The sequence below is a fragment of the Pseudochaenichthys georgianus genome, unplaced genomic scaffold, assembly GCF_902827115.2.
Source record: "Pseudochaenichthys georgianus unplaced genomic scaffold, fPseGeo1.2 scaffold_654_arrow_ctg1, whole genome shotgun sequence".
Taxonomy (NCBI): Eukaryota; Metazoa; Chordata; class Actinopteri; order Perciformes; family Channichthyidae; genus Pseudochaenichthys; species Pseudochaenichthys georgianus.
The window spans coordinates 47,285-70,894 of record NW_027263209.1 but is presented as its reverse complement, the minus strand read 5'-3'; the positions used below and the strand labels follow the sequence as shown (position 1 = coordinate 70,894).

General features: G+C 45.1%; 1 protein-coding gene and 1 non-coding gene across 2 annotated transcripts; one reads left to right on the top strand and one right to left on the bottom strand.

Moving 5' to 3' along the window:
• Window positions 1–8,892: 8,892 nt before the first annotated feature.
• On the top strand, window positions 8,893–20,958 carry timd4 (T cell immunoglobulin and mucin domain containing 4). Its single transcript, XM_034079580.1, has 8 exons — window positions 8,893–8,972; window positions 9,362–9,525; window positions 15,277–15,439; window positions 17,047–17,112; window positions 17,270–17,352; window positions 20,058–20,136; window positions 20,209–20,242; window positions 20,833–20,958. The coding sequence occupies exons 1-8, from the start codon at window positions 8,921–8,923 to the stop codon at window positions 20,918–20,920; spliced, it is 729 nt and encodes a 242-aa protein (XP_033935471.1). The 5' UTR covers window positions 8,893–8,920; the 3' UTR covers window positions 20,921–20,958.
• A 2,467-nt stretch (window positions 20,959–23,425) lies between these two features.
• On the bottom strand, window positions 23,426–23,497 carry trnad-guc (transfer RNA aspartic acid (anticodon GUC)). Its single transcript has one exon. It is a non-coding gene; the product is annotated as a tRNA-Asp (tRNA).
• Between the last annotated feature and the right edge of the window lie 113 nt (window positions 23,498–23,610).

Sequence of the window (23,610 nt, the reverse complement as noted above, 5' to 3'; positions counted from 1 at the left end):
TCTCCAGAGTGTTGGGGGATAGGTATCTAATCTCCATAGTGTGTTGGGGGATAGGTATCTAATCTCCAGAGTGTAGGGGGATAGGTATCTAATCTCCAGAGTGTTGGGGGATAGGTATCTAATCTCCATAGAGTGTTGGGGGATAGGTATCTAATCTCCATAGTGTGTTGGGGGATAGGTATCTAATCTCCATAGTGTGTAGGGGGATAGGTATCTAATCTCCATAGAGTGTTGGGGGATAGGTATCTAATCTCCATAGTGTTGGGGGATAGGTATCTAATCTCCAGAGAGTGTTGGGGGATAGGTATCTAATCTCCATAGTGTAGGGGATAGGTATCTAATCTCCATAGTGTAGGGGATAGGTATCTAATCTCCATAGTGTTGGGGGATAGGTATCTAATCTCCAGAGAGTGTTGGGGGATAGGTATCTAATCTCCAGAGAGTGTTGGGGGATAGGTATCTAATCTCCAGAGAGTGTAGGGGATAGGTATCTAATCTCCAGAGTGTTGGGGGATAGGTATCTAATCTCCATAGAGTGTAGGGGATAGGTATCTAATCTCCAGAGTGTTGGGGGATAGGTATCTAATCTCCATAGAGTGTAGGGGATAGGTATCTAATCTCCATAGTGTTGGGGGATAGGTATCTAATCTCCATAGTGTGTTGGGGGATAGGTATCTAATCTCCACAGAGTGTTGGGGATAGGTATCTAATCTCCATAGTGTGTTGGGGGATAGGTATCTAATCTCCATAGTGTGTTGGGGGATAGGTATCTAATCTCCAGAGTGTTGGGGGATAGGTATCTAATCTCCATAGAGTTAGGGGATAGGTATCTAATCTCCACAGAGTGTTGGGGGATAGGTATCTAATCTCCATAGTGTGTTGGGGGATAGGTATCTAATCTCCAGAGTGTTGGGGGATAGGTATCTAATCTCCATAGAGTTAGGGGATAGGTATCTAATCTCCATAGTGTGTAGGGGGATAGGTATCTAATCTCCAGAGTGTTGGGGGATAGGTATCTAATCTCCATAGAGTTAGGGGATAGGTATCTAATCTCCATAGTGTTGGGGGATAGGTATCTAATCTCCATAGCGTGTTGGGGGATAGGTATCTAATCTCCATAGAGTGTTGGGGGATAGGTATCTAATCTCCACAGAGTGTTGGGGGATAGGTATCTAATCTCCATAGAGTGTAGGGGGATAGGTTTCTAATCTCCAGAGTGTTGGGGGATAGGTATCTAATCTCCATAGAGTTAGGGGATAGGTATCTAATCTCCATAGAGTGTAGGGGGATAGGTATCTAATCTCCAGAGTGTTGGGGATAGGTATCTAATCTCCATAGAGTTAGGGGATAGGTATCTAATCTCCATAGTGTTGGGGGATAGGTATCTAATCTCCATAGCGTGTTGGGGGATAGGTATCTAATCTCCATAGAGTGTTGGGGGATAGGTATCTAATCTCCAGAGTGTGTTGGGGGATAGGTATCTAATCTCCATAGAGTGTTGGGGGATAGGTATCTAATCTCCATAGAGTGTAGGGGGATAGGTATCTAATCTCCAGAGTGTTGGGGGATAGGTATCTAATCTCCATAGAGTGTAGGGGGATAGGTATCTAATCTCCAGAGTGTGTAGGGGGATAGGTATCTAATCTCCATAGAGTGTTGGGGGATAGGTATCTAATCTCCAGAGTGTTGGGGGATAGGTATCTAATCTCCATAGTGTGTTGGGGGATAGGTATCTAATCTCCAGAGTGTGTTGGGGGATAGGTATCTAATCTCCAGAGTGTAGGGGGATAGGTATCTAATCTCCAGAGTGTTGGGGGATAGGTATCTAATCTCCATAGAGTGTTGGGGGATAGGTATCTAATCTCCATAGTGTGTTGGGGGATAGGTATCTAATCTCCATAGTGTGTAGGGGGATAGGTATCTAATCTCCATAGAGTGTTGGGGGATAGGTATCTAATCTCCATAGTGTGTTGGGGGATAGGTATCTAATCTCCAGAGTGTGTTGGGGGATAGGTATCTAATCTCCATAGAGTGTAGGGGGATAGGTATCTAATCTCCATAGAGTGTTGGGGGATAGGTATCTAATCTCCATAGTGTGTAGGGGGATAGGTATCTAATCTCCATAGTGTGTTGGGGGATAGGTATCTAATCTCCATAGTGTGTTGGGGGATAGGTATCTAATCTCCATAGTGTGTTGGGGGATAGGTATCTAATCTCCAGAGAGTGTTGGGGGATAGGTATCTAATCTCCATAGTGTAGGGGATAGGTATCTAATCTCCATAGTGTTGGGGGATAGGTATCTAATCTCCAGAGAGTGTTGGGGGATAGGTATCTAATCTCCATAGAGTGTTGGGGATAGGTATCTAATCTCCAGAGTGTTGGGGGATAGGTATCTAATCTCCATAGAGTGTAGGGGATAGGTATCTAATCTCCAGAGTGTTGGGGGATAGGTATCTAATCTCCATAGAGTGTAGGGGATAGGTATCTAATCTCCATAGTGTTGGGGGATAGGTATCTAATCTCCATAGTGTGTTGGGGGATAGGTATCTAATCTCCACAGAGTGTTGGGGATAGGTATCTAATCTCCATAGTGTGTTGGGGGATAGGTATCTAATCTCCATAGTGTGTTGGGGGATAGGTATCTAATCTCCATAGTGTTGGGGGATAGGTATCCAATCTCCATAGTGTTGGGGGATAGGTATCCAATCTCCAGAGAGTGTTGGGGGATAGGTATCTAATCTCCACAGAGTGTTGGGGGATAGGTATCTAATCTCCATAGTGTTGGGGGATAGGTATCTAATCTCCAGAGTGTTGGGGGATAGGTATCTAATCTCCATAGTGTTGGGGGATAGGTATCCAATCTCCATAGTGTTGGGGGATAGGTATCCAATCTCCATAGTGTTGGGGGATAGGTATCCAATCTCCATAGTGTTGGGGGATAGGTATCCAATCTCCATAGTGTTGGGGGATAGGTATCTAATCTCCAGAGTGTTGGGGGATAGGTATCTAATCATCACTCAATGTTCTATGTAAGTCTGTGGAGTGATGAGGCTAGAGACTAGACTAATTCAAACTATTTGCTGCCTCTAATGAACATATCAAGAAACACGAGAGTTTTCTGACTGAATATAAGTTTATAACTTTGTTGATTTTTCCACCTGATTCTGTGTAAAAGCTCTTCTTCTCTCTCCAGTTTTGCGGCGGTGAGCAGCCCGTCATGCGGGTATATCAAACCCACCTGTACCCACAGGAAGTGATGTACGTGGTGCTGGTCCACAGTCCGGCCAATCAGGAGCAGTTCTCTGAACATCCTCTTCTGATTGACGACCCAGACGCTGTCTGCTGCTACAGAGATGGCCGCTTCACCTGGAGGCCTGAGGCCATGTGTGGAACTCACAGGTGAGAACACAACAATGACAGGTACCTGGAGGGTCAGACAGGAAATGAGTTAAGGACTGACTTCCTGTCTCTCGGTCAGCTACCAGTTGGTCCAGAACGATGAGACTCAGCAGATGGAGGCTCAGCCCTACACGCCCCGCAGGCACGGCTGGGGGCCCGAGTACTATGTCTGGGATAACGTGGGCATCGCTCTGCATGTGGAGGACAAGGTGATCACTTCCTCTTGTCTTCTTGTCCACAGCTCAGCCTCAGGCTTTTCTCTACATTTCATATATTTATATATCTCCAGGACGACTTTGTAGGACCGACCAGAGTGGATCTGGTCAGTCTTCTTTAAGGACTCGTTTCAGAGTTTGACCTCAGCTCCTTTTCTCAGAAGCACCACGGCCCTTGTTGTTAAAGAAATACACAAATATGTTTAAAAAGTCCAAAAAAAAGGATGTGAAACATGTCGAGAAGAAAATGTGTAAAAAGAAAGAAGAAATTCCCCAAAATATCTTATATCCAAGGAATACTTGAAAAACACCTAGAAAACTAATTTTAAAGATAAATAAAAGATAGAGAAATTTGAAGACCATTTTAATTTTATGAGATTTCGTGAAATAAATGTGAAGAATTTTTAAACGAAATGGAGAAAATTCCACATAAATGTATAAATAGAAATATAGAAATGTGGAAAAACGATATATATCTTTATGTATTGACAATGTAAAGGGCTGTCAATCGATTACATTATGTAATTGATATTTATACGTGTTCCCAGAGGCTCATGGGAGTTGTAGTTCATGATGGGCTCCATGTTGCTGAATCTGAGCTCTTCCTGTTTCAGCTGCTGGAGTTCGGTCCGGACCGACTGAGAGAGAAACTGAAGTTCTGCGAAGGAGAAATACTTCCCCACATTCCGGAAGAAAAAAGAGTCAAGTTTGAAGACTTCCCGTTAGCCGAGGCGACTGTTCACAGACTTTGGTCTGAAGACCCCTCCCCTCTGCAGAGAGATGAAGACCCCTCCCCCCTGCAGAGAGATGAAGACCCCTCCCCCCTGCAGAGAGATGAAGACCCCTCCCCCCTGCAGAGATGAAGACCCCTCCCCCCTGGACAGAGATGAAGAGCAGGGCATCGCTGAAGCAGAATAGACCAATCAGAGTGTAGAAAGCGCATCCTGCCTTCACGGAACCAACTCTACCTTCAGCGTTGGAGCTAAATATTGGTTTATGTTATTTTAAAAGTAAACATTTATTTTCGGACTGTTTGTTTTAGTGAATGAATCATTATTTATCGTAATAATTGTAGTTGCCGTAGTTCTCTGTATTTTATTGGAATACTACAATAAAGGGATGAAAGGATCTTCTGCCTGGACATTGGACGTTGTGCGTAACGTTTGCTTTCTGGGCCCAGCGGCAGGTTGAGCGTAGGTTAGATTATTATTGTGTTTCTTTAGGTAGCCGTAGCATCCAGGAGGAAACACCAGACCAAGGGTCCAGATCTGACCGGGACGCGTTGGGACATCTGGAACAGGAACATCTTGAGTCCATTAGATCAGATGAGCATTCTAACTTTGATCAATAATCAAAGTTTTGAAGCCTTAAAGGTGGGGGAGGTAAGAACGGAGAAGCAGCTCGAGTGGCTAGAATTTGAAAATACACAGCCGGAGAAAATCTGCCCCTTCCTCTCAGAGCCCCTCCCCCAACACACACGGACGCGCACAGGACCAATGAGGGCAGAGATCAGTGTGTGCCCCGATGGAAGGCTGACAGGCAGGTAGGCCGTCCAGTTACTTCAGCCGGCTCAGATGATTGGTCGAGCTTTCTGCAGCGCCACGGCTTCAAAGCACTTCAGATATTCATTGCTATCGGGACGTTGAGAGCTTTCCATGGAAAATAACAACAAGTGCATCTCGAGCCGCTTCCTCAGACTCACCCCCCCACCTTTAACTAAGCATGTTAAATGTTCTCCATAAGACGAGGAAGAGACGAGAAGGACAGGACAGGAAAAGTGAAAACATATACAATTAAACTGTAAAAAACAATTAATAAAAATACGTTTTTTGTAAAAAGACCTTTGTTGTTTGTCCTTCATTTTATTACTTGTCTTCTGTTTGCACCGTGTACATGTTTTTATTTAAAGACTCAGCAGGAGAGGACTCTTTAAAGTAGAGACACTACATACTGATATACACCTGAACATCAGCAGGAGAGGACTCTTTAAAGTAGAGACACTACATACTGATATACACCTGAACATCAGCAGGAGAGGACTCTTTAAAGTAGAGACACTACATACTGATATACACCTGAACATCAGCAGAAGAGTCCTCTCCTGCTGATGTTCAGGTGTATATCAGTATGTAGTGTCTCTACTTTAAAGAGTCCTCTCCTGCTGATGTTCAGGTGTATATCAGTATGTAGTGTCTCTACTTTAAAGAGTCCTCTTCTGCTGATGTTCAGGTGTATATCAGTATGTAGTGTCTCTACTTTAAAGAGTCCTCTCCTGCTGATGTTCAGGTGTATATCAGTATGTAGTGTCTCTACTTTAAAGAGTCCTCTCCTGCTGATGTTCAGGTGTATATCAGTATGTAGTGTCTCTACTTTAAAGAGTCCTCTCCTGCTGATGTTCAGGTGTATATCAGTATGTAGTGTCTCTACTTTAAAGAGTCCTCTCCCGCTGATGTTCAGGTGTATATCAGTATGTAGTGTCTCCACTTTAAAGAGTCCTCTCCTGCTGATGTTCAGGTGTATATCAGTATGTAGTGTCTCTACTTTAAAGAGTCCTCTCCTGCTGATGTTCAGGTGTATATCAGTATGTAGTGTCTCTACTTTAAAGAGTCCTCTCCAGCTGATGATCAGTATGTAGTGTCTCTACTTTAAAGAGTCCTCTCCTGCTGATGTTCAGGTGTATATCAGTATGTAGTGTCTCTACTTTAAAGAGTCCTCTCCTGCTGATGTTCAGGTGTATATCAGTATGTAGCGTCTCTACTTTAAAGAGTCCTCTCCTGCTGATGTTCAGGTGTATATCAGTATGTAGTGTCTCTACTTTAAAGAGTCCTCTCCTGCTGATGTTCAGGTGTATATCAGTATGTAGTGTCTCTACTTTAAAGAGTCCTCTCCTGCTGATGTTCAGGTGTATATCAGTATGTAGTGTCTCTACTTTAAAGAGTCCTCTCCTGCTGATGTTCAGGTGTATATCAGTATGTAGTGTCTCTACTTTAAAGAGTCCTCTCCTGCTGATGTTCAGGTGTATATCAGCATGTAGTGTCTCTACTTTAAAGAGTCCTCTCCTGCTGATGTTCAGGTGTATGTCAGTGTGTAGTGTCTCTACTTTAAAGAGTCCTCTCCTGCTGATGTTCAGGTGTATATCAGCATGTAGTGTCTCTACTTTAAAGAGTCCTCTCCTGCTGATGTTCAGGTGTATATCAGTATGTAGTGTCTCTACTTTAAAGAGTCCTCTCCTGCTGATGTTCAGGTGTATATCAGTATGTAGTGTCTCTACTTTAAAGAGTCCTCCTGCTGATGTTCAGGTGTATATCAGTATGTAGTGTCTCTACTTTAAAGAGTCCTCTCCTGCTGATGTTCAGGTGTATATCAGTATGTAGTGTCTCTACTTTAAAGAGTCCTCTCCTGATGATGTTCAGGTGTATATCAGTATGTAGTGTCTCTACTTTAAAGAGTCCTCTCCTGCTGATGTTCAGGTGTATATCAGCATGTAGTGTCTCTACTTTAAAGAGTCCTCTCCTGCTGATGTTCAGGTGTTTGTCAGTGTGTAGTGTCTCTACTTTAAAGAGTCCTCTCCTGCTGATGTTCAGGTGTATATCAGTATGTAGTGTCTCTACTTTAAAGAGTCCTCTCCTGCTGATGTTCAGGTGTATATCAGCATGTAGTGTCTCTACTTTAAAGAGTCCTCTCCTGCTGATGTTCAGGTGTATATCAGTATGTAGTGTCTCTACTTTAAAGAGTCCTCTCCTGCTGATGTTCAGGTGTATATCAGTGTGTAGTGTCTCTACTTTAAAGAGTCCTCTCCTGCTGATGTTCAGGTGTATATCAGTGTGTAGTGTCTCTACTTTAAAGAGTCCTCTCCTGCTGATGTTCAGGTGTATATCAGTATGTAGTGTCTCTACTTTAAAGAGTCCTCTCCTGCTGATGTTCAGGTGTATATCAGCATGTAGTGTCTCTACTTTAAAGAGTCCTCTCCTGCTGATGTTCAGGTGTATGTCAGTGTGTAGTGTCTCTACTTTAAAGAGTCCTCTCCTGCTGATGTTCAGGTGTATATCAGCATGTAGTGTCTCTACTTTAAAGAGTCCTCTCCTGCTGATGTTCAGGTGTATATCAGTATGTAGTGTCTCTACTTTAAAGAGTCCTCTCCTGCTGATGTTCAGGTGTATATCAGTGTGTAGTGTCTCTACTTTAAAGAGTCCTCTCCTGCTGATGTTCAGGTGTATATCAGTGTGTAGTGTCTCTACTTTAAAGAGTCCTCTCCTGCTGATGTTCAGGTGTATATCAGTATGTAGTGTCTCTACTTTAAAGAGTCCTCTCCTGCTGATGTTCAGGTGTATATCAGCATGTAGTGTCTCTACTTTAAAGAGTCCTCTCCTGCTGATGTTCAGGTGTATGTCAGTGTGTAGTGTCTCTACTTTAAAGAGTCCTCTCCTGCTGATGCTCAGGTGTATATCAGTATGTAGTGTCTCTATTTTAAAGAGTCCTGGTTAGGGTTAACCAAGCGGTTAAAATGTTTGGTTACATTTTTTGAAAATAAAAGCCTCTCAGAGTTTGGGGGGGGGGCATTGGGAGTATTAGCGTGAATAATGAACCCTTTATATTTCGGCGACATCTCCACACAGCCACAGTGTGTATGTGTGTGTGTGTGTGTGTGTGTGTGTGTGTGTGTGTGTGTGTGTGTGTGTGTGTGTGTGTGTGTGTGTGTGTGTGTGTTGCATGAATGGTGCTTTGTGTTGCAGTCCAAAATGACGTTCTCTCAATTCAGTTTTATTTCTGATTTACGGAAATTACAATAAAAGTCGGAATATTAAAAAACATTTAATGAGAAATTGGCTGGAAATATTAAAAACAAGTCAAAACACCGCAATCAGAAACTCTGAATATCAAGCGTAAAAGTCAGAAAATATATCCAGATAAAATCTACAGGAAAAAAGTCAGAATGTTTTGGAAATAATTGCAGAATTAAAAAGAAAAACGGGCAGAAATCTCCAAAAAGTTGGAAAATCACCAACAAATAAATGTTAAATAAAACAAAGATTGTCAAAAATATTAAGAGACAGATATTCTGAATTTCTACAATAAAGATTATTTTGAATATTTTAAAAGAACGGAAATTTTATAAAACAAACATGAGGAAAAACTCATTATTATTAAATTAACTGAATACTAATAAATTACTACCATACAAACACACATTGTTCACTCAGCACAGAGACACACTGTGGTCAGACACACACACACACACACACACACACACACACACACACACACACACACACACACACACACACACACTCACACTCACTCACAGCATGGCGGCCGTCTCTCCTCCGGTCTTCGTCCTCTTCCTCGTCGTGCTGTCAGGTGAGAAACAAACAAACTGGGTACTTTTACTTCACCCTGATTACTTTACTTCTTCTTTGAGGTACTCGTAGTATTTTCTCTCCGTGCCTCTCTACGTTTCTCTGACGGCTGCAGCTCCTCCACTCACGCAGACGTTTGACGAGATGGAAAGGACCCTAATGTGGAAGTATGTTGATATGTGGCCTCGCGGTGCTAGAAGCCGTATCGTTGGTTTGATGAAGCTGGGAGACCAGAGGAAAATAGAAAGTTAATTTCTTTTTAAAATTCCTCCAAAAAGTCTGAATATTTTTACGGAAATAACTTTTTTTCCTTTTGCCGAAATAGTTCGATTATCAAAGTAGAAAAGAAGAAAGGAGATTACAAGTAAGTGTGTGTGTGTGTGTGCGCAGGGACGTCCTGCTTCAAGGTGTGGGAAGGGGGCGTGGCCTCGCTCACCTGTCAGTACTCGGTCAGGCGTTTGGGGCGGAGCCGGGTCTGCTGGGGGCGGAGCTGCGGAACGTTCTGGTGCCGAGACCTTCTACTGCAGAGCGACGAGAACGGGGTTGTGTCAAAGGTACTAATACACACTGTACACACACTCTGTTCCAGCTGAAGTACTAATACACACTGTACACACACTCTGTTACAGCTGAAGTACTATACACACTGTGCACACACTCTGTTCCAGCTGAAGTACCAATACACACACTCTGTTACAGCTGAAGTACTAATACACACTGTACACACACTCTGTTACAGCTGAAGTACTAATACACACACTCTGTTACAGCTGAAGTACTAATACACACACTCTGTTACAGCTGAAGTACTAATACACACTGTACACACACACACACACACACACACACACACTCTGTTCCAGCTGAAGTACTAATACACACTGTACACACACTCTGTTCCAGCTGAAGTACTAATACACACTGTACACACACTCTGTTACAGCTGAAGTACTAATACACACACTGTTCCAGCTGAAGTACTAATACACACACTCTGTTACAGCTGAAGTACTAATACACACACTCTGTTACAGCTGAGGTACTAATACACACTGTACACACACTCTGTTCCAGCTGAAGTACTAATACACACTGTACACACACTCTGTTCCAGCTGAAGTACTAATACACACACTCTGTTACAGCTGAAGTACTAATACACACACTCTGTTACAGCTGAAGTACTAATACACACACTCTGTTCCAGCTGAAGTACTAATACACACTCTGTTCCAGCTGAAGTACTAATACACACTGTACACACACTCTGTTACAGCTGAAGTACTAATACACACACTCTGTTACAGCTGAAGTACTAATACACACTCTGTTCCAGCTGAAGTACTAATACACACTGTACACACACTCTGTTACAGCTGAAGTACTAATACACACACTGTTACAGCTGAAGTACTAATACACACTGTACACACACTGTGTCACAGCTGAAGTACTAATACACACACTCTGTTACAGCTGAAGTACTAATACACACTGTACACACACTCTGTTACAGCTGAAGTACTAATACACACTCTGTTCCAGCTGAAGTACTAATACACACTGTACACACACTCTGTTCCAGCTGAAGTACTAATACACACACTCTGTTACAGCTGAAGTACTAATACACACACTCTGTTCCAGCTGAAGTACTAATACACACTGTACACACTCTGTTACAGCTGAAGTACTAATACACACACTCGGTTACAGCTGAAGTACTAATACACACTCTGTTCCAGCTGAAGTACTAATACACACTGTACACACACTCTGTTACAGCTGAAGTACTAATACACACACTCTGTTACAGCTGAAGTACTAATACACACTGTACACATACTCTGTTCCAGCTGAAGTACTAATACACACACTCTGTTACAGCTGAAGTACTAATACACACACTCTGTTACAGCTGAAGTACTAATACACACTGTACACACACTCTGTTCCAGCTGAAGTACTAATACACACACTCTGTTACAGCTGAAGTACTAATACACACTGTACACACACTCTGTTCCAGCTGAAGTACTAATACACACACTCTGTTACAGCTGAAGTACTAATAGACACACTCTGTTCCAGCTGAAGTACTAATACACACTGTACACACTCTGTTACAGCTGAAGTACTAATACACACTGTACATACACTCTGTTCCAGCTGAAGTACTAATACACACTGTACACACACTCTGTTACAGCTGAAGTACTAATACACACTGTACACACACTCTGTTACAGCTGAAGTACTAATACATGTTGATGTAGAAGAGACATGCAGAACAGGGGACACGTGTTGATGTAGAAGAGACATGAAGAAGAGGGGACACATGTTGATGTAGAAGAGGGGACACATGGTGATGAAGAAGAGACATGAAGAAGAGGGGACACATGTTGATGTAGAAGAGATATGAGGAAGAGGGGACACATGTTGATGTAGAAGAGACATGAGGAAGAGGGGACACATGTTGATGTAGAAGAGACATGAAGAAGAGGGGACACGTGTTGATGTAGAGGAGACATGAAGAAGAGGGGACACATGTTGATGTAGAAGAGACATGAAGAAGAGGGGACACATGTTGATGTAGAAGAGGGGACACATGTTGATGTAGGAGAGACATGGAGAAGAGGGGACACATGTTGATGTAGAAGAGACATGTAGAAGAGGGGACACATGTTGATGTAGAAGAGACATGAAGAAGAGGGGACACATGTTGATGTAGAAGAGACATGAAGAAGAGGGGACACATGTTGATGTAGAAGAGACATGTAGAAGAGGGGACACATGTTGATGTAGAAGAGACATGAAGAAGAGGGGACACATGTTGATGTAGAAGAGACATGAAGAAGAGGGGACACATGTTGATGTAGAAGAGACATGAAGAAGAGGGGACACGTGTTGATGTAGAAGAGACATGAAGAAGAGGGGACACATGTTGATGTAGAAGAGGGGACACATGTTGATGTAGAAGAGACATGAAGAAGAGGGGACACATGTTGATGTAGAAGAGACATGAAGAAGAGGGGACACATGTTGATGTAGAAGAGACATGGAGAAGAGGGGACACATGTTGATGTAGAAGAGACATGGAGAAGAGGGGACACATGTTGATGTAGAAGAGACATGGAGAAGAGGGGACACATGTTGATGTAGAAGAGACATGGAGAAGAGGGGACACATGTTGATGTCGAAGAGGGGACACGTGTTGATGTAGAAGAGACATGAGGAAGAGGGGACACATGTTGATGTAGAAGAGACATGGAGAAGAGGGGACACATGTTGATGTAGAGGAGACATGAAGAAGAGGGGACACATGTTGATGTAGAAGAGACATGAAGAAGAGGGGACACATGTTGATGTAGAAGAGACATGAAGAAGAGGGGACACATGTTGATGTAGAAGAGACATGGAGAAGAGGGGACACATGTTGATGTAGAAGAGACATGGAGAAGAGGGGACACATGTTGATGTAGAAGAGACATGAAGAAGAGGGGACACATGTTGATGTAGAAGAGACATGGAGAAGAGGGGACACATGTTGATGTAGAAGAGACATGAAGAAGAGGGGACACGTGTTGATGTAGAGGAGACATGAAGAAGAGGGGACACGTGTTGATGTAGAGGAGACATGAAGAAGAGGGGACACGTGTTGATGTAGAGGAGACATGAAGAAGAGGGGACACCTGTTGATGTAGAATAGACATGAAGAAGTGGGGACACATGTTGATGTAGAAGAGACATGAAGAAGAGGGGACACATGTTGATGTAGAAGAGACATGAAGAAGAGGGGACACATGTTGATGTAGAAGAGACATGAAGAAGAGGGGACACATGTTGATGTAGAAGAGACATGAAGAAGAGGGGACACATGTTGATGTAGAGGAGACATGAAGAAGAGGGGACACATGTTGATGTAGAAGAGACATGAAGAAGAGGGGACACATGTTGATGTAGAAGAGACATGAAGAAGAGGGGACACATGTTGATGTAGAAGAGACATGAAGAAGAGGGGACACATGTTGATGTAGAAGAGACATGGAGAAGAGGGGACACATGTTGATGTAGAAGAGACATGAAGAAGAGGGGACACATGGTGATGTAGAAGAGACATGAAGAAGAGGGGACACATGTTGATGTAGAGGAGACATGAAGAAGAGGGGACACATGTTGATGTAGAAGAGACATGAAGAAGAGGGGACACATGTTGATGTAGAAGAGACATGAGGAAGAGGGGACACATGTTGATGTAGAAGAGACATGAAGAAGAGGGGCACATGTTGATGTCGAAGAGGGGACACGTGTTGATGTAGAAGAGACATGAGGAAGAGGGGACACATGTTGATGTAGAAGAGACATGGAGAAGAGGGGACACATGTTGATGTAGAAGAGACATGGAGAAGAGGGGACACATGTTGATGTAGAGGAGACATGAAGAAGAGGGGACACATGTTGATGTAGAAGAGACATGAAGAAGAGGGGACACATGTTGATGTAGAAGAGGGGACACATGTTGATGTAGAAGAGACATGAAGAAGAGGGGACACATGTTGATGTAGAAGAGACATGAAGAAGAGGAGACACATGTTGATGTAGAAGAGACATGAAGAAGAGGGGACACGTGTTGATGTAGAAGAGACATGAAGAAGAGGGGACACATGTTGATGTAGAAGAGACATGAAGAAGAGGGGACACATGTTGATGTAGAAGAGGGGACACATGTTGATGTAGGAGAGACATGGAGAAGAGGGGACACATGTTGATGTAGAAGAGGGGACACATGTTGATGTAGAAGAGACATGAAGAAGAGGGGACACATGTTGATGTAGAAGAGACATGAAGAAGAGGGGACACATGTTGATGTAGAAGAGACATGGAGAAGAGGGGACACATGTTGATGTAGGAGAGACATGGAGAAGAGGGGACACATGTTGATGTAGAAGAGACATGAAGAAGAGGGGACACATGTTGATGTAGAAGAGACATGAAGAAGAGGGGACACATGTTGATGTAGAAGAGGGGACACGTGTTGATGTAGAAGAGACATGGAGAAGAGGGGCACATGTTGATGTCGAAGAGGGGACACGTGTTGATGTAGAAGAGACATGAGGAAGAGGGGACACATGTTGATGTAGAAGAGACATGGAGAAGAGGGGACACATGTTGATGTAGAAGAGACATGGAGAAGAGGGGACACATGTTGATGTAGAGGAGACATGAAGAAGAGGGGACACATGTTGATGTAGAAGAGACATGAAGAAGAGGGGACACATGTTGATGTAGAAGAGACATGAAGAAGAGGGGACACATGTTGATGTAGAAGAGACATGGAGAAGAGGGGACACATGTTGATGTAGAAGAGACATGGAGAAGAGGGGACACATGGTGATGTAGAAGAGACATGGAGAAGAGGGGACACATGTTGATGTAGGAGAGACATGAAGAAGAGGGGACACATGTTGATGTGGAAGAGACATGGAGAAGAGGGGACACATGTTGATGTAGAAGAGACATGAGGAAGAGGGGACACATGTTGATGTAGAAGAGACATGGAGAAGAGGGGACACATGTTGATGTAGGAGAGACATGGAGAAGAGGGGACACATGTTGATGTGGAAGAGACATGGAGAAGAGGGGACACTTGTTGATGTAGAAGAGACATGGAGAAGGGGACACATGTTGATGTAGAAGAGACATGAGGAAGAGGGGACACATGTTGATGTAGAAGAGACATGGAGAAGAGGGGACACATGTTGATGTAGAGGAGACATGGAGAAGAGGGGACACCTGTTGATGTAGAGGAGACATGGAGAAGAGGGGACACATGTTGATGTAGAAGAGACATGGAGAAGAGGGGACACATGTTGATGTAGAGGAGACATGGAGAAGGGGACACATGTTGATGTAGAAGAGACATGAGGAAGAGGGGACACATGTTGATGTAGAAGAGACATGGAGAAGAGGGGACACATGTTGATGTAGAGGAGACATGGAGAAGAGGGGACACATGTTGATGTAGAGGAGACGTGAAGAAGAGGGGACACATGTTGATGTAGAAGAGACATGGAGAAGAGGGGACACATGTTGATGTAGAAGAGACATGGAGAAGAGGGGACACCTGTTGATGTAGAAGAGACATGGAGAAGAGGGGACACATGTTGATGTAGAAGAGACATGAAGAAGAGGGGACACATGTTGATGTAGAAGAGACATGAAGAAGAGGGGACACATGTTGATGTTTGCACATTAGGTGTCCTTCAAAGACACTTCTCCGCACACTGACCTTGCGTTGGTCCCAGGTGTCGGAGCGGTACCGGCTCAGCGGGGCGGTTCTGGACGGGCAGATGGATCTGGACATCCTGGACGTTCAGAGGACGGACAGCGGGCCGTACTGCTGCCGCGTCGACATCCACGGCCTCTTCAACGACAAGAAGGTCATCATGAACCTGAGGGTGGTCAAAGGTGAGGCTCAGAGACACGATGACGTGTCCATACAGCAGAGACAGAGTGGACACGTTGATGTGTCCATACAGCAGAGACACGTTGATGTGTCCATACAGCAGAGACAGAGTGGACACGTTGATGTGTCCATACAGCAGAGACACGATGATGTGTCCATACAGCAGAGACACGTTGATGTGTCCATACAGCAGAGTGGACACGTTGATGTGTCCATACAGCAGAGACACGTTGATGTGTCCATACAGCAGAGACATGATGATGTGTCCATACAGCAGAGTGGACACGTTGATGTGTCCATACAGCAGAGACATGTTGATGTGTCCATACAGCAGAGTGGACACGTTGATGTGTCCATACAGCAGAGTGGACACGTTGATGTGTCCATACAGCAGAGACATGTTGATGTGTCCATACAGCAGAGACACGTTGATGTGTCCATACAGCAGAGTGGACACGTTGATGTGTCCATACAGCAGAGTGGACATGATGATGTGTCCATACAGCAGAGACAGAGTGGACACGTTGATGTGTCCATACAGCAGAGACAGAGTGGACACGTTGATGTGTCCATACAGCAGAGTGGACACGTTGATGTGTCCATACAGCAGACATGTTGATGTGTCCATACAGCAGAGACACGTTGATGTGTCCATACAGCAGAGTGGACACGTTGATGTGTCCATACAGCAGAGTGGACACGTTGATGTGTCCATACAGCAGAGACATGTTGATGTGTCCATACAGCAGAGTGGACACGTTGATGTGTCCATACAGCAGAGACATGTTGATGTGTCCATACAGCAGAGACACGTTGATGTGTCTATACAGCAGAGTGGACACGTTGATGTGTCCATACAGCAGAGACATGTTGATGTGTCCATACAGCAGAGACATGATAATGTGTCCATACAGCAGAGACAGAGTGGACACGTTGATGTGTCCATACAGCAGAGACAGAGTGGACACGTTGATGTGTCCATACAGCAGAGTGGACACGTTGATGTGTCCATACAGCAGAGACATGTTGATGTGTCCATACAGCAGAGACATGATAATGTGTCCATACAGCAGAGACAGAGTGGACACGTTGATGTGTCCATACAGCAGAGACAGAGTGGACACGTTGATGTGTCCATACAGCAGAGACAGAGTGGACACGTTGATGTGTCCATACAGCAGAGACACGTTGATGTGTCCATACAGCAGAGTGGACACGTTGATGTGTCCATACAGCAGAGTGGACACGTTGATGTGTCCATACAGCAGAGACATGTTGATGTGTCCATACAGCAGAGACATGATGATGTGTCCATACAGCAGAGACAGAGTGGACACGTTGATGTGTCCATACAGCAGAGTGGACACGTTGATGTGTCCATACAGCAGAGACACGTTGATGTGTCCATACAGCAGAGTGGACACGTTGATGTGTCCATACAGCAGAGTGGACACGTTGATGTGTCCATACAGCAGAGTGGACACGTTGATGTGTCCATACAGCAGAGTGGACACGTTGATGTGTCCATACAGCAGAGACTTGGTGCAGGTCAAACAGACGCATAGCGTTCCTCCACATCGCCGTTTAATCTGACTGTGTTTACTCTCAGCTCCGGTCACCACCTCTCCAACAACAACAACAACAACAACAACAGGAACCAGTCAGGTGACCACAGGTGAGCCTCAGCTACCTGTCCCTCAGGTCAGCACCTGTCTCTTGTTCTGATCCCTCAGTAGTTTAGAGAACCTTGTCTGCGCAGCTCTTCAGATCGTGTGTGTGTGTGTGTGTGTGTGTGTGTGTGTGTGTGTGTGTGTGTGTGTGTGTGTGTGTAGTGAACTGGAGGTCGCTGCTGTCGTCTCAGCTGGATCTCCTGAGGAGGAACTCGACCTCCGACCCCGACGCCTTCACATCTGAGGTCATTATGAGATTTCGCCGTGAGACTCGTCTCATGGGAGCTGATCAAAGAAGGGCGGCTGACCCCTGACCTTTGAGCTGATGAGTGCTCAGACCTCCTTCCCCTCCGAGTACTTAGCGCGTACTTGTTCCCCGACTCTTTAGTGTCCCAGCAAGTCCCCGAGGGAGGATGAGGTCACTTCTTCTTCTTCTGCTCTGGGTTTACTGGCAGGCTGCAAACCGCTTCACGGCGTATACTGCCCCCCGGAGGTCCCCGGAGTGGGGAGGCTTCAGTCGAAGCTGCTGGGACTCCCAAAAAAAGTACTCCGGTGTGAAAGCGCCGATTATGTTTTCTGCAGAGACCCACAGTGTTTCCGCCAGACCAGGGCTGAGAGGGCGTCCACCCCGGGGTGTCTTTCTACGTTAGTGAGCCGGATCATTTCGCTCGGCTCTCTTAAAGAGCCGGCTGTTTCGGCTCCCAAGCGGCTCTTCATGTTCCCACAGTTTACCCCCCGCTCCACTAAGCCCCCCGCTCCACTAAGCCCCCCGCTCCACTAAACCCCCCCGCTCCACTAAACCCCCCGCTCCACTAAACCCCCCGCTCCACTAAACCCCCCCCTACCCCCCCGCTCCACTAAAACCCCCCCCGCTCCACTAAAACCCCCCGCTCCACTAAAACCCCCGCTCCACTAAACCCCCCCCCCACTCCACTAAACCCCCCCCTCCACTAAACCCCCCCGCCTCCACTAAACCCCCCGCCTCCACTAAAACCCCCCGCCTCCACTAAACCCCCCCCCCGCTCCACTAACCCCCCGCTCACTAAACCCCCCCGCTCCACTAAACCCCCCGCTCTCACTAAACCCCCGCTCCACTAAAACCCCCCGCCCCACTAAACCCCCCCGCTCCACTAAACCCCCCGCTCCACTAAAACCCCCCCGCTCCACTAAACCCCCCGCTCCACTAAACCCCCCCGCTCCACTAAACCCCCCCCGCCTCCACTAAAACCCCCCGCTCCCCTAAAACCCCCCGCTCCACTAAACCCCCCGCTCCACTAAAACCCCCCCGCTCCCACTAACCCCCCCCCCGCTCCACTAAAACCCCCCGCGCTCCACTAAAACCCCCGCTCCACTAAAACCCCCCCGCTCCACTAAACCCCCCCGCTCCACTAAACCCCCCCCCACTCCACTAAAACCCCCCGCTCCACTAAACCCCCCCCGCTCCACTAAAACCCCCGCTCCACTAAACCCCCCGCTCCACTAAAACCCCCCGCTCCACTAAACCCCCCCGCTCCACTAAAACCCCCGCTCCACTAAACCCTCCGCTCCACTAAAACCCCCCGCTCCACTAAACCCCCCCCCACTCCACTAAAACCCCCCGCTCCACTAAAACCCCCCGCTCCACTAAACCCCCCCGCTCCACTAAAACCCCCGCTCCACTAAACCCCCCGCTCCACTAAAACCCCCCCCCCGCTCCACTAAACCCCCCCCACTCCACTAAAACCCCCCGCTCCACTAAAACCCCCCGCTCCACTAAAACCCCCCGCTCCACTAAACCCCCCCCCGCTCCACTAAACCCCCCCGCTCCACTAAAACCCCCCCGCTCCACTAAACCCCCCCCCGCTCCACTAAAACCCCCGCTCCACTAAACCCCCCGCTCCACTAAAACCCCCCCGCTCCACTAAACCCCCCCCGCTCCACTAAACCCCCCGCTCCACTAAAACCCCCCGCTCCACTAAACCCCCCCCACTCCACTAAAACCCCCCGCTCATCGCTTCCAAATCGCGCACGTTCCGTGTTGTCCCGTAGCAGGCACCTTCGTTGTCGGGGAAACGATCTTCAAAATACTCCGAAAAGAATCCCACCAGACTCCTTTGCCCCTCCAACAGAGGGATGTCCTTGTCCTTTTTCCTTTTCGTCATTTCAAGCGATAAAAACTCTCGATCTTCTCTTAAATTATTAATATTTTTGGACCCCCTCGGCTCGGGTTCAGGGCGTCCCGAGCTGAGCAAGGGCGTCTAATGACGGCAAGACGCCCCCCTGGCGGAAACGCTGGAGACCCAGATGTTAATTCCCAAGATCTTTTATTTATCATTTTGGAATGTGTGTTCCCAACATCTCCGACTTTCTTTCAAAATTCCGGAATATTTTCACTTTTTTCTTGAATCAAATGGTGACGGCCGTCCGCACAGCGGCGTGCGTTGAAGCTTCCAGCGCTTCTGCCCGTTCACTTTGAATGGGGTGACGTCACTTTTAGCCGAACTGCATTGTGGGAAGCGACGTGGAGCGTTGCTGGCGTGGCTCGCTGCAAAAGTTGAGCAATGTTCGACTTTTGACGCCTCGGCAGAAGTGTCAGCCAATCGAATCATATGCTGGTACAAGCTCTGGCCAATCAAAGCACTGCTTGTGTGTCAGGGGCGGGAGATTCATGTGATTGGTTGTTGGTCGAGTTTCAGACACGCCCAGCTCCGTGGACGGGCCGTTATACTCTGGCGTTTTCCAGAGAGTACGGAAACTTTTCATTTAGTCAATTATCACAATTTTCTTGTAGAGTTAAAATGTTTAAAGTTAACATTTATTTTGTAAAATGTTCCAACTTTCTCACAAAACTCTCGACGTTGCCGTGTAGTGTTTAAGTCTGACAACGTATGAAATATTGAGATTGTAATTAAAAATCAAATATCGACAGTTCTTTCGTTACCTATAAATAATAATAATATCCCCCCTCCAGACGAGAGTCCCTGTGGTCTCGCTCTCCGTCGTCCTGCTGGTCGTCTTCGCCTCCATCTTCCTCTTCCTCGCCTTCAGACGTACGTTTTCCGGCTTCAACACAAAATGAAAACCGGCAGTTTGTTATTAATGTGATTTCTGTCTCTCTGCAGGCGGAGTGCACAGACGAGCCTTCAGCGGCGGGTGGTGAGTTCAGGGAAACACTCGCTCCGTTCCCATTGGCTAGAGATCCAACACATTGGGCTTTGGGGCGGGACATCTCTAAGCGGTCGACCAATCACAACAGAGCTGGCCGGCTAACCAATCAGAGCAGATTGGGCTCTGGTCACCTTCTTTCTCGGAATTTGATATTTTTTCTCAGAATTTGATATTTATGTCTTTTTTCACAGAAGTAGATTTTTTTGGCTTTTTCTCAGAATTTCATTTTATCATTTTTTTCTCAAAATTAGATTTTTTTCTCAGAATTATTCTTTTTGTCCAGAATTAAACTTTTTGGACATTTTTCTCAGAATTTGACTTTATGTATTTTTTTCTTAACTTTTTTCTCAGAATTATACTTTTATCCCAGAATTAGACTTATTGGACATTTTTCTCATAATTTCACTTTTGACATTTTTCTCTCAGATTTTGAAATTGTTCTCAGTTTGGACTGGGCTCTGGTTTTAGACAGAGGGTGAAAAGAGTACCAGTAGAGACGCTAATAATAACCTGCAGCTGGTTCTGTGTGTGATTGTGTGGTTCTGGTTGTGTTAATAAAGTTATGTTTTCTCCTGCAGCTTCTCGGAGGAGGAGGAGCCTCCGCACATCATCTACGAGATCCGGCTGAGGAGGCCTCTGCAGGAGAACGTCTACACGCTGGATTAAAATCATTCATATTTAATAAAAAGCAACAAAACCTCTCAGATCCTGCTTCCCTCTTTATTAATAAGAACAAACTGAACGACACGCCGTTAGATATTCACATCAGCTGCTGTAACGAACTCCATCCTCCATATCCCTCAGGGGAAGGAGGAACTATTAGCAAAGACAAACAAATCAAAGACTTTCTTTATTATGTTCAATTAAGAGATTTTACGCCTCCAAATAAAATGTATCATTATTTATTTTTTTCGTATTCTTCTGGCTTTTTAAATAATATTTACATTCTTTATGTTTGTTTGATTCCAGCTCATATTTCGTGACAACCTTTTCAAAATGATTGAGATCTTTTTGCTAGTTGGTCACGATCAAATACTACCGTTAGGAACCTCGACAGACACTTGGACTCAAACGAAGGTTTGTTGTTCAAAAGGTCTTTACTTTGAATAAATATAAAGTTCAAACAAAAATCACTCCTGAGGCAAAACGTAGCAAAGCAAACTATAAACTAAATAAACTTGACTACTAGCTGGCTCTCTTAATGGCACAAGACGAACTGGCACAGGACAAAGGGAGACGGGACTATTTATCCATGAGGTGAGGGGGGGACAGGTGGAGACAATCAGGGGCGGGGCAGACGCTGACGAAGGCGGGAACACACACAAAGGGAGGAAGTAAGGGGACCTGAAATGAGACCAGAGGTAAGTACACAATAAAACAGGAAGTGCAATGACAGGACGAGACAGGTGAACAAAAAGACTTAAACGTAAATCTAACCTGGGCTATGAACTAAACGTGAAACAATAACATGAACAATCTAGCAGACATGACGGGATGTTACAACTACTCATCGAAAAGTGTCGATAAACATCGGTTCCCACATGATTTGAGTTTAATCTATGAGGCGGCGTTATTCATATGTTCGCGCAGGCATGGGCAAACTAAGGCCTGCGGGCCATATACGGCCCGTTGGGCTTTTTAATCCGGCCCCCGGATATTGGTACAAAATTGTCCAAACGATAGAAAAGAACGCATTCATTTTGCCTTTTTCCTGCAATGCCCGGCATTTCAGTTGATCCCACTAGATGGCGCACTCTGGACACATTGACCGTTGCTGGAGTCTGGTCTATTCTCTGGCCCCACCCGGCGAGATCCAAGAACCAAATACGTCACGCTTACATCGGGATTAACCTGGGCAGTAACAGTTCATGGCGAAAGTTGTCACAAGCATAGCGCTGAGCAAAGTCACGAGAACGCGACCACACTTCCATCAAGTCTGGCAGCACTGACCGGCTCAGTGTGGTTCTGTTCATTTTACCTTAAATGTCACCTAGTAGCGACATCTGTTAACCTGCTAGGCCCCATAGTTGTGTTCAAGGGCATATAAACGCTGCTGAAGGTTAATCCAATGTCTCCGTGTCCCTTTGAAATCATTACTGATAATCCATCATAACATTTATGTCAATAAACAGCTTCCGGTTTGGGGCATGCTGGCTGCGCATCACTCTCACTCCTCAATGGTAATGTTTAGATGGATTTAGGAACTCCCCCTCGATCCTATTGGCTCTAACGGTTCAAAAGAGGTGTCAATCATCAAAATCGACCGAAGGGTTCCAGAGATATGGAAGATCCACCCAAATGACCCCAGAGGTGGGTTCTATTTCTAAGCCTCTCTAAAAAGGTGAAATCTCCCGTTGTCATCATCCTGATACAGGGCACTTATTTAGTCTACCAAATAGTAATAGTACTTATTATATGTTATAGTTTGGATTCCTAAAGCTGTTAGTCTACCATCCCATCATTCAAGTTTTCACTATAAGTCATGGTTTATTTTGGACGGACACAATAATTTACAGTTTTTTACTGTGTTCAATCTGAATTTACTTTAAAATAAAAACATCTATATTGATTCTGACTGTTCTGCATCCAACTCACAGGTTCATCATTACTTTGAGAACAAAGATTATTAACCCTTTTAGAAGACATGGGCATTACGAGCCTGAGACCTGGAACACAGGCTCAGGGCTGAACTGGTTAAGCAACAAGAGAGCTCCACCTTGTGAATGTTTCCTGCAGCTGACTGGATTAATACAGATTTAATAAATGTATTTCTCATCTTTGTTCACCTTAATTTATGAGTTCTCAGCTCATTAAAATAAATAAATACATGCCAAAGTTTTACAAGACTGTTTCTTATTATCCGTGTCCCGTTTAATGTATTTATGCATTTAGTAATCTTCATCTAAAGACAAATGTAAACGTCTAATTCAGGATTTCTTATTTCAGTATTCATTTGACATGTTATTCCTATTTTTCTATTTATTCATGGATAATTCTGTGATTTCTCGTATTGTGAATACATTACAGACCTTTAAGCTTTCGTATAGAGCAACATTTGGATATTTTATAATTCTTCATTTCTTTAGATATATAAAGTGAAGCTCTGGGAAGCTCCGTGGGACCTAAGAGATGAAGAGAACATTATCAATGTGAGGGGAAAAAAGTGTATACCTCCCCGTCGGGGAATTGAACCCCGGTCTCCCGCGTGACAGGCGGGGATACTGACCACTATACTAACGAGGACTGGTATGGATGACATGTGTTGCAGTACCTTCTTATACCATTACATGGAAGTCTATGTATGAATGGCACTATTTATGTCATTTTAATTCAATACGATACAAAGCCATTTCAAT

What these genes read in the sequence shown, in the direction of transcription:
- timd4 (XM_034079580.1), top strand. Translation starts at nt 8,921, where the DNA reads ATGGCGGCCGTCTCTCCTCCGGTCTTCGTCCTCTTCCTCGTCGTGCTG. An exon ending in AGAACGGGGTTGTGTCAAAG is followed by an intron (nt 9,526 to 15,276) that starts GTACTAATACAC and finishes CGTTGGTCCCAG; the next exon opens with GTGTCGGAGCGGTACCGGCT. An exon ending in CGAGCCTTCAGCGGCGGGTG is followed by an intron (nt 20,243 to 20,832) that starts GTGAGTTCAGGG and finishes TTTCTCCTGCAG; the next exon opens with CTTCTCGGAGGAGGAGGAGC.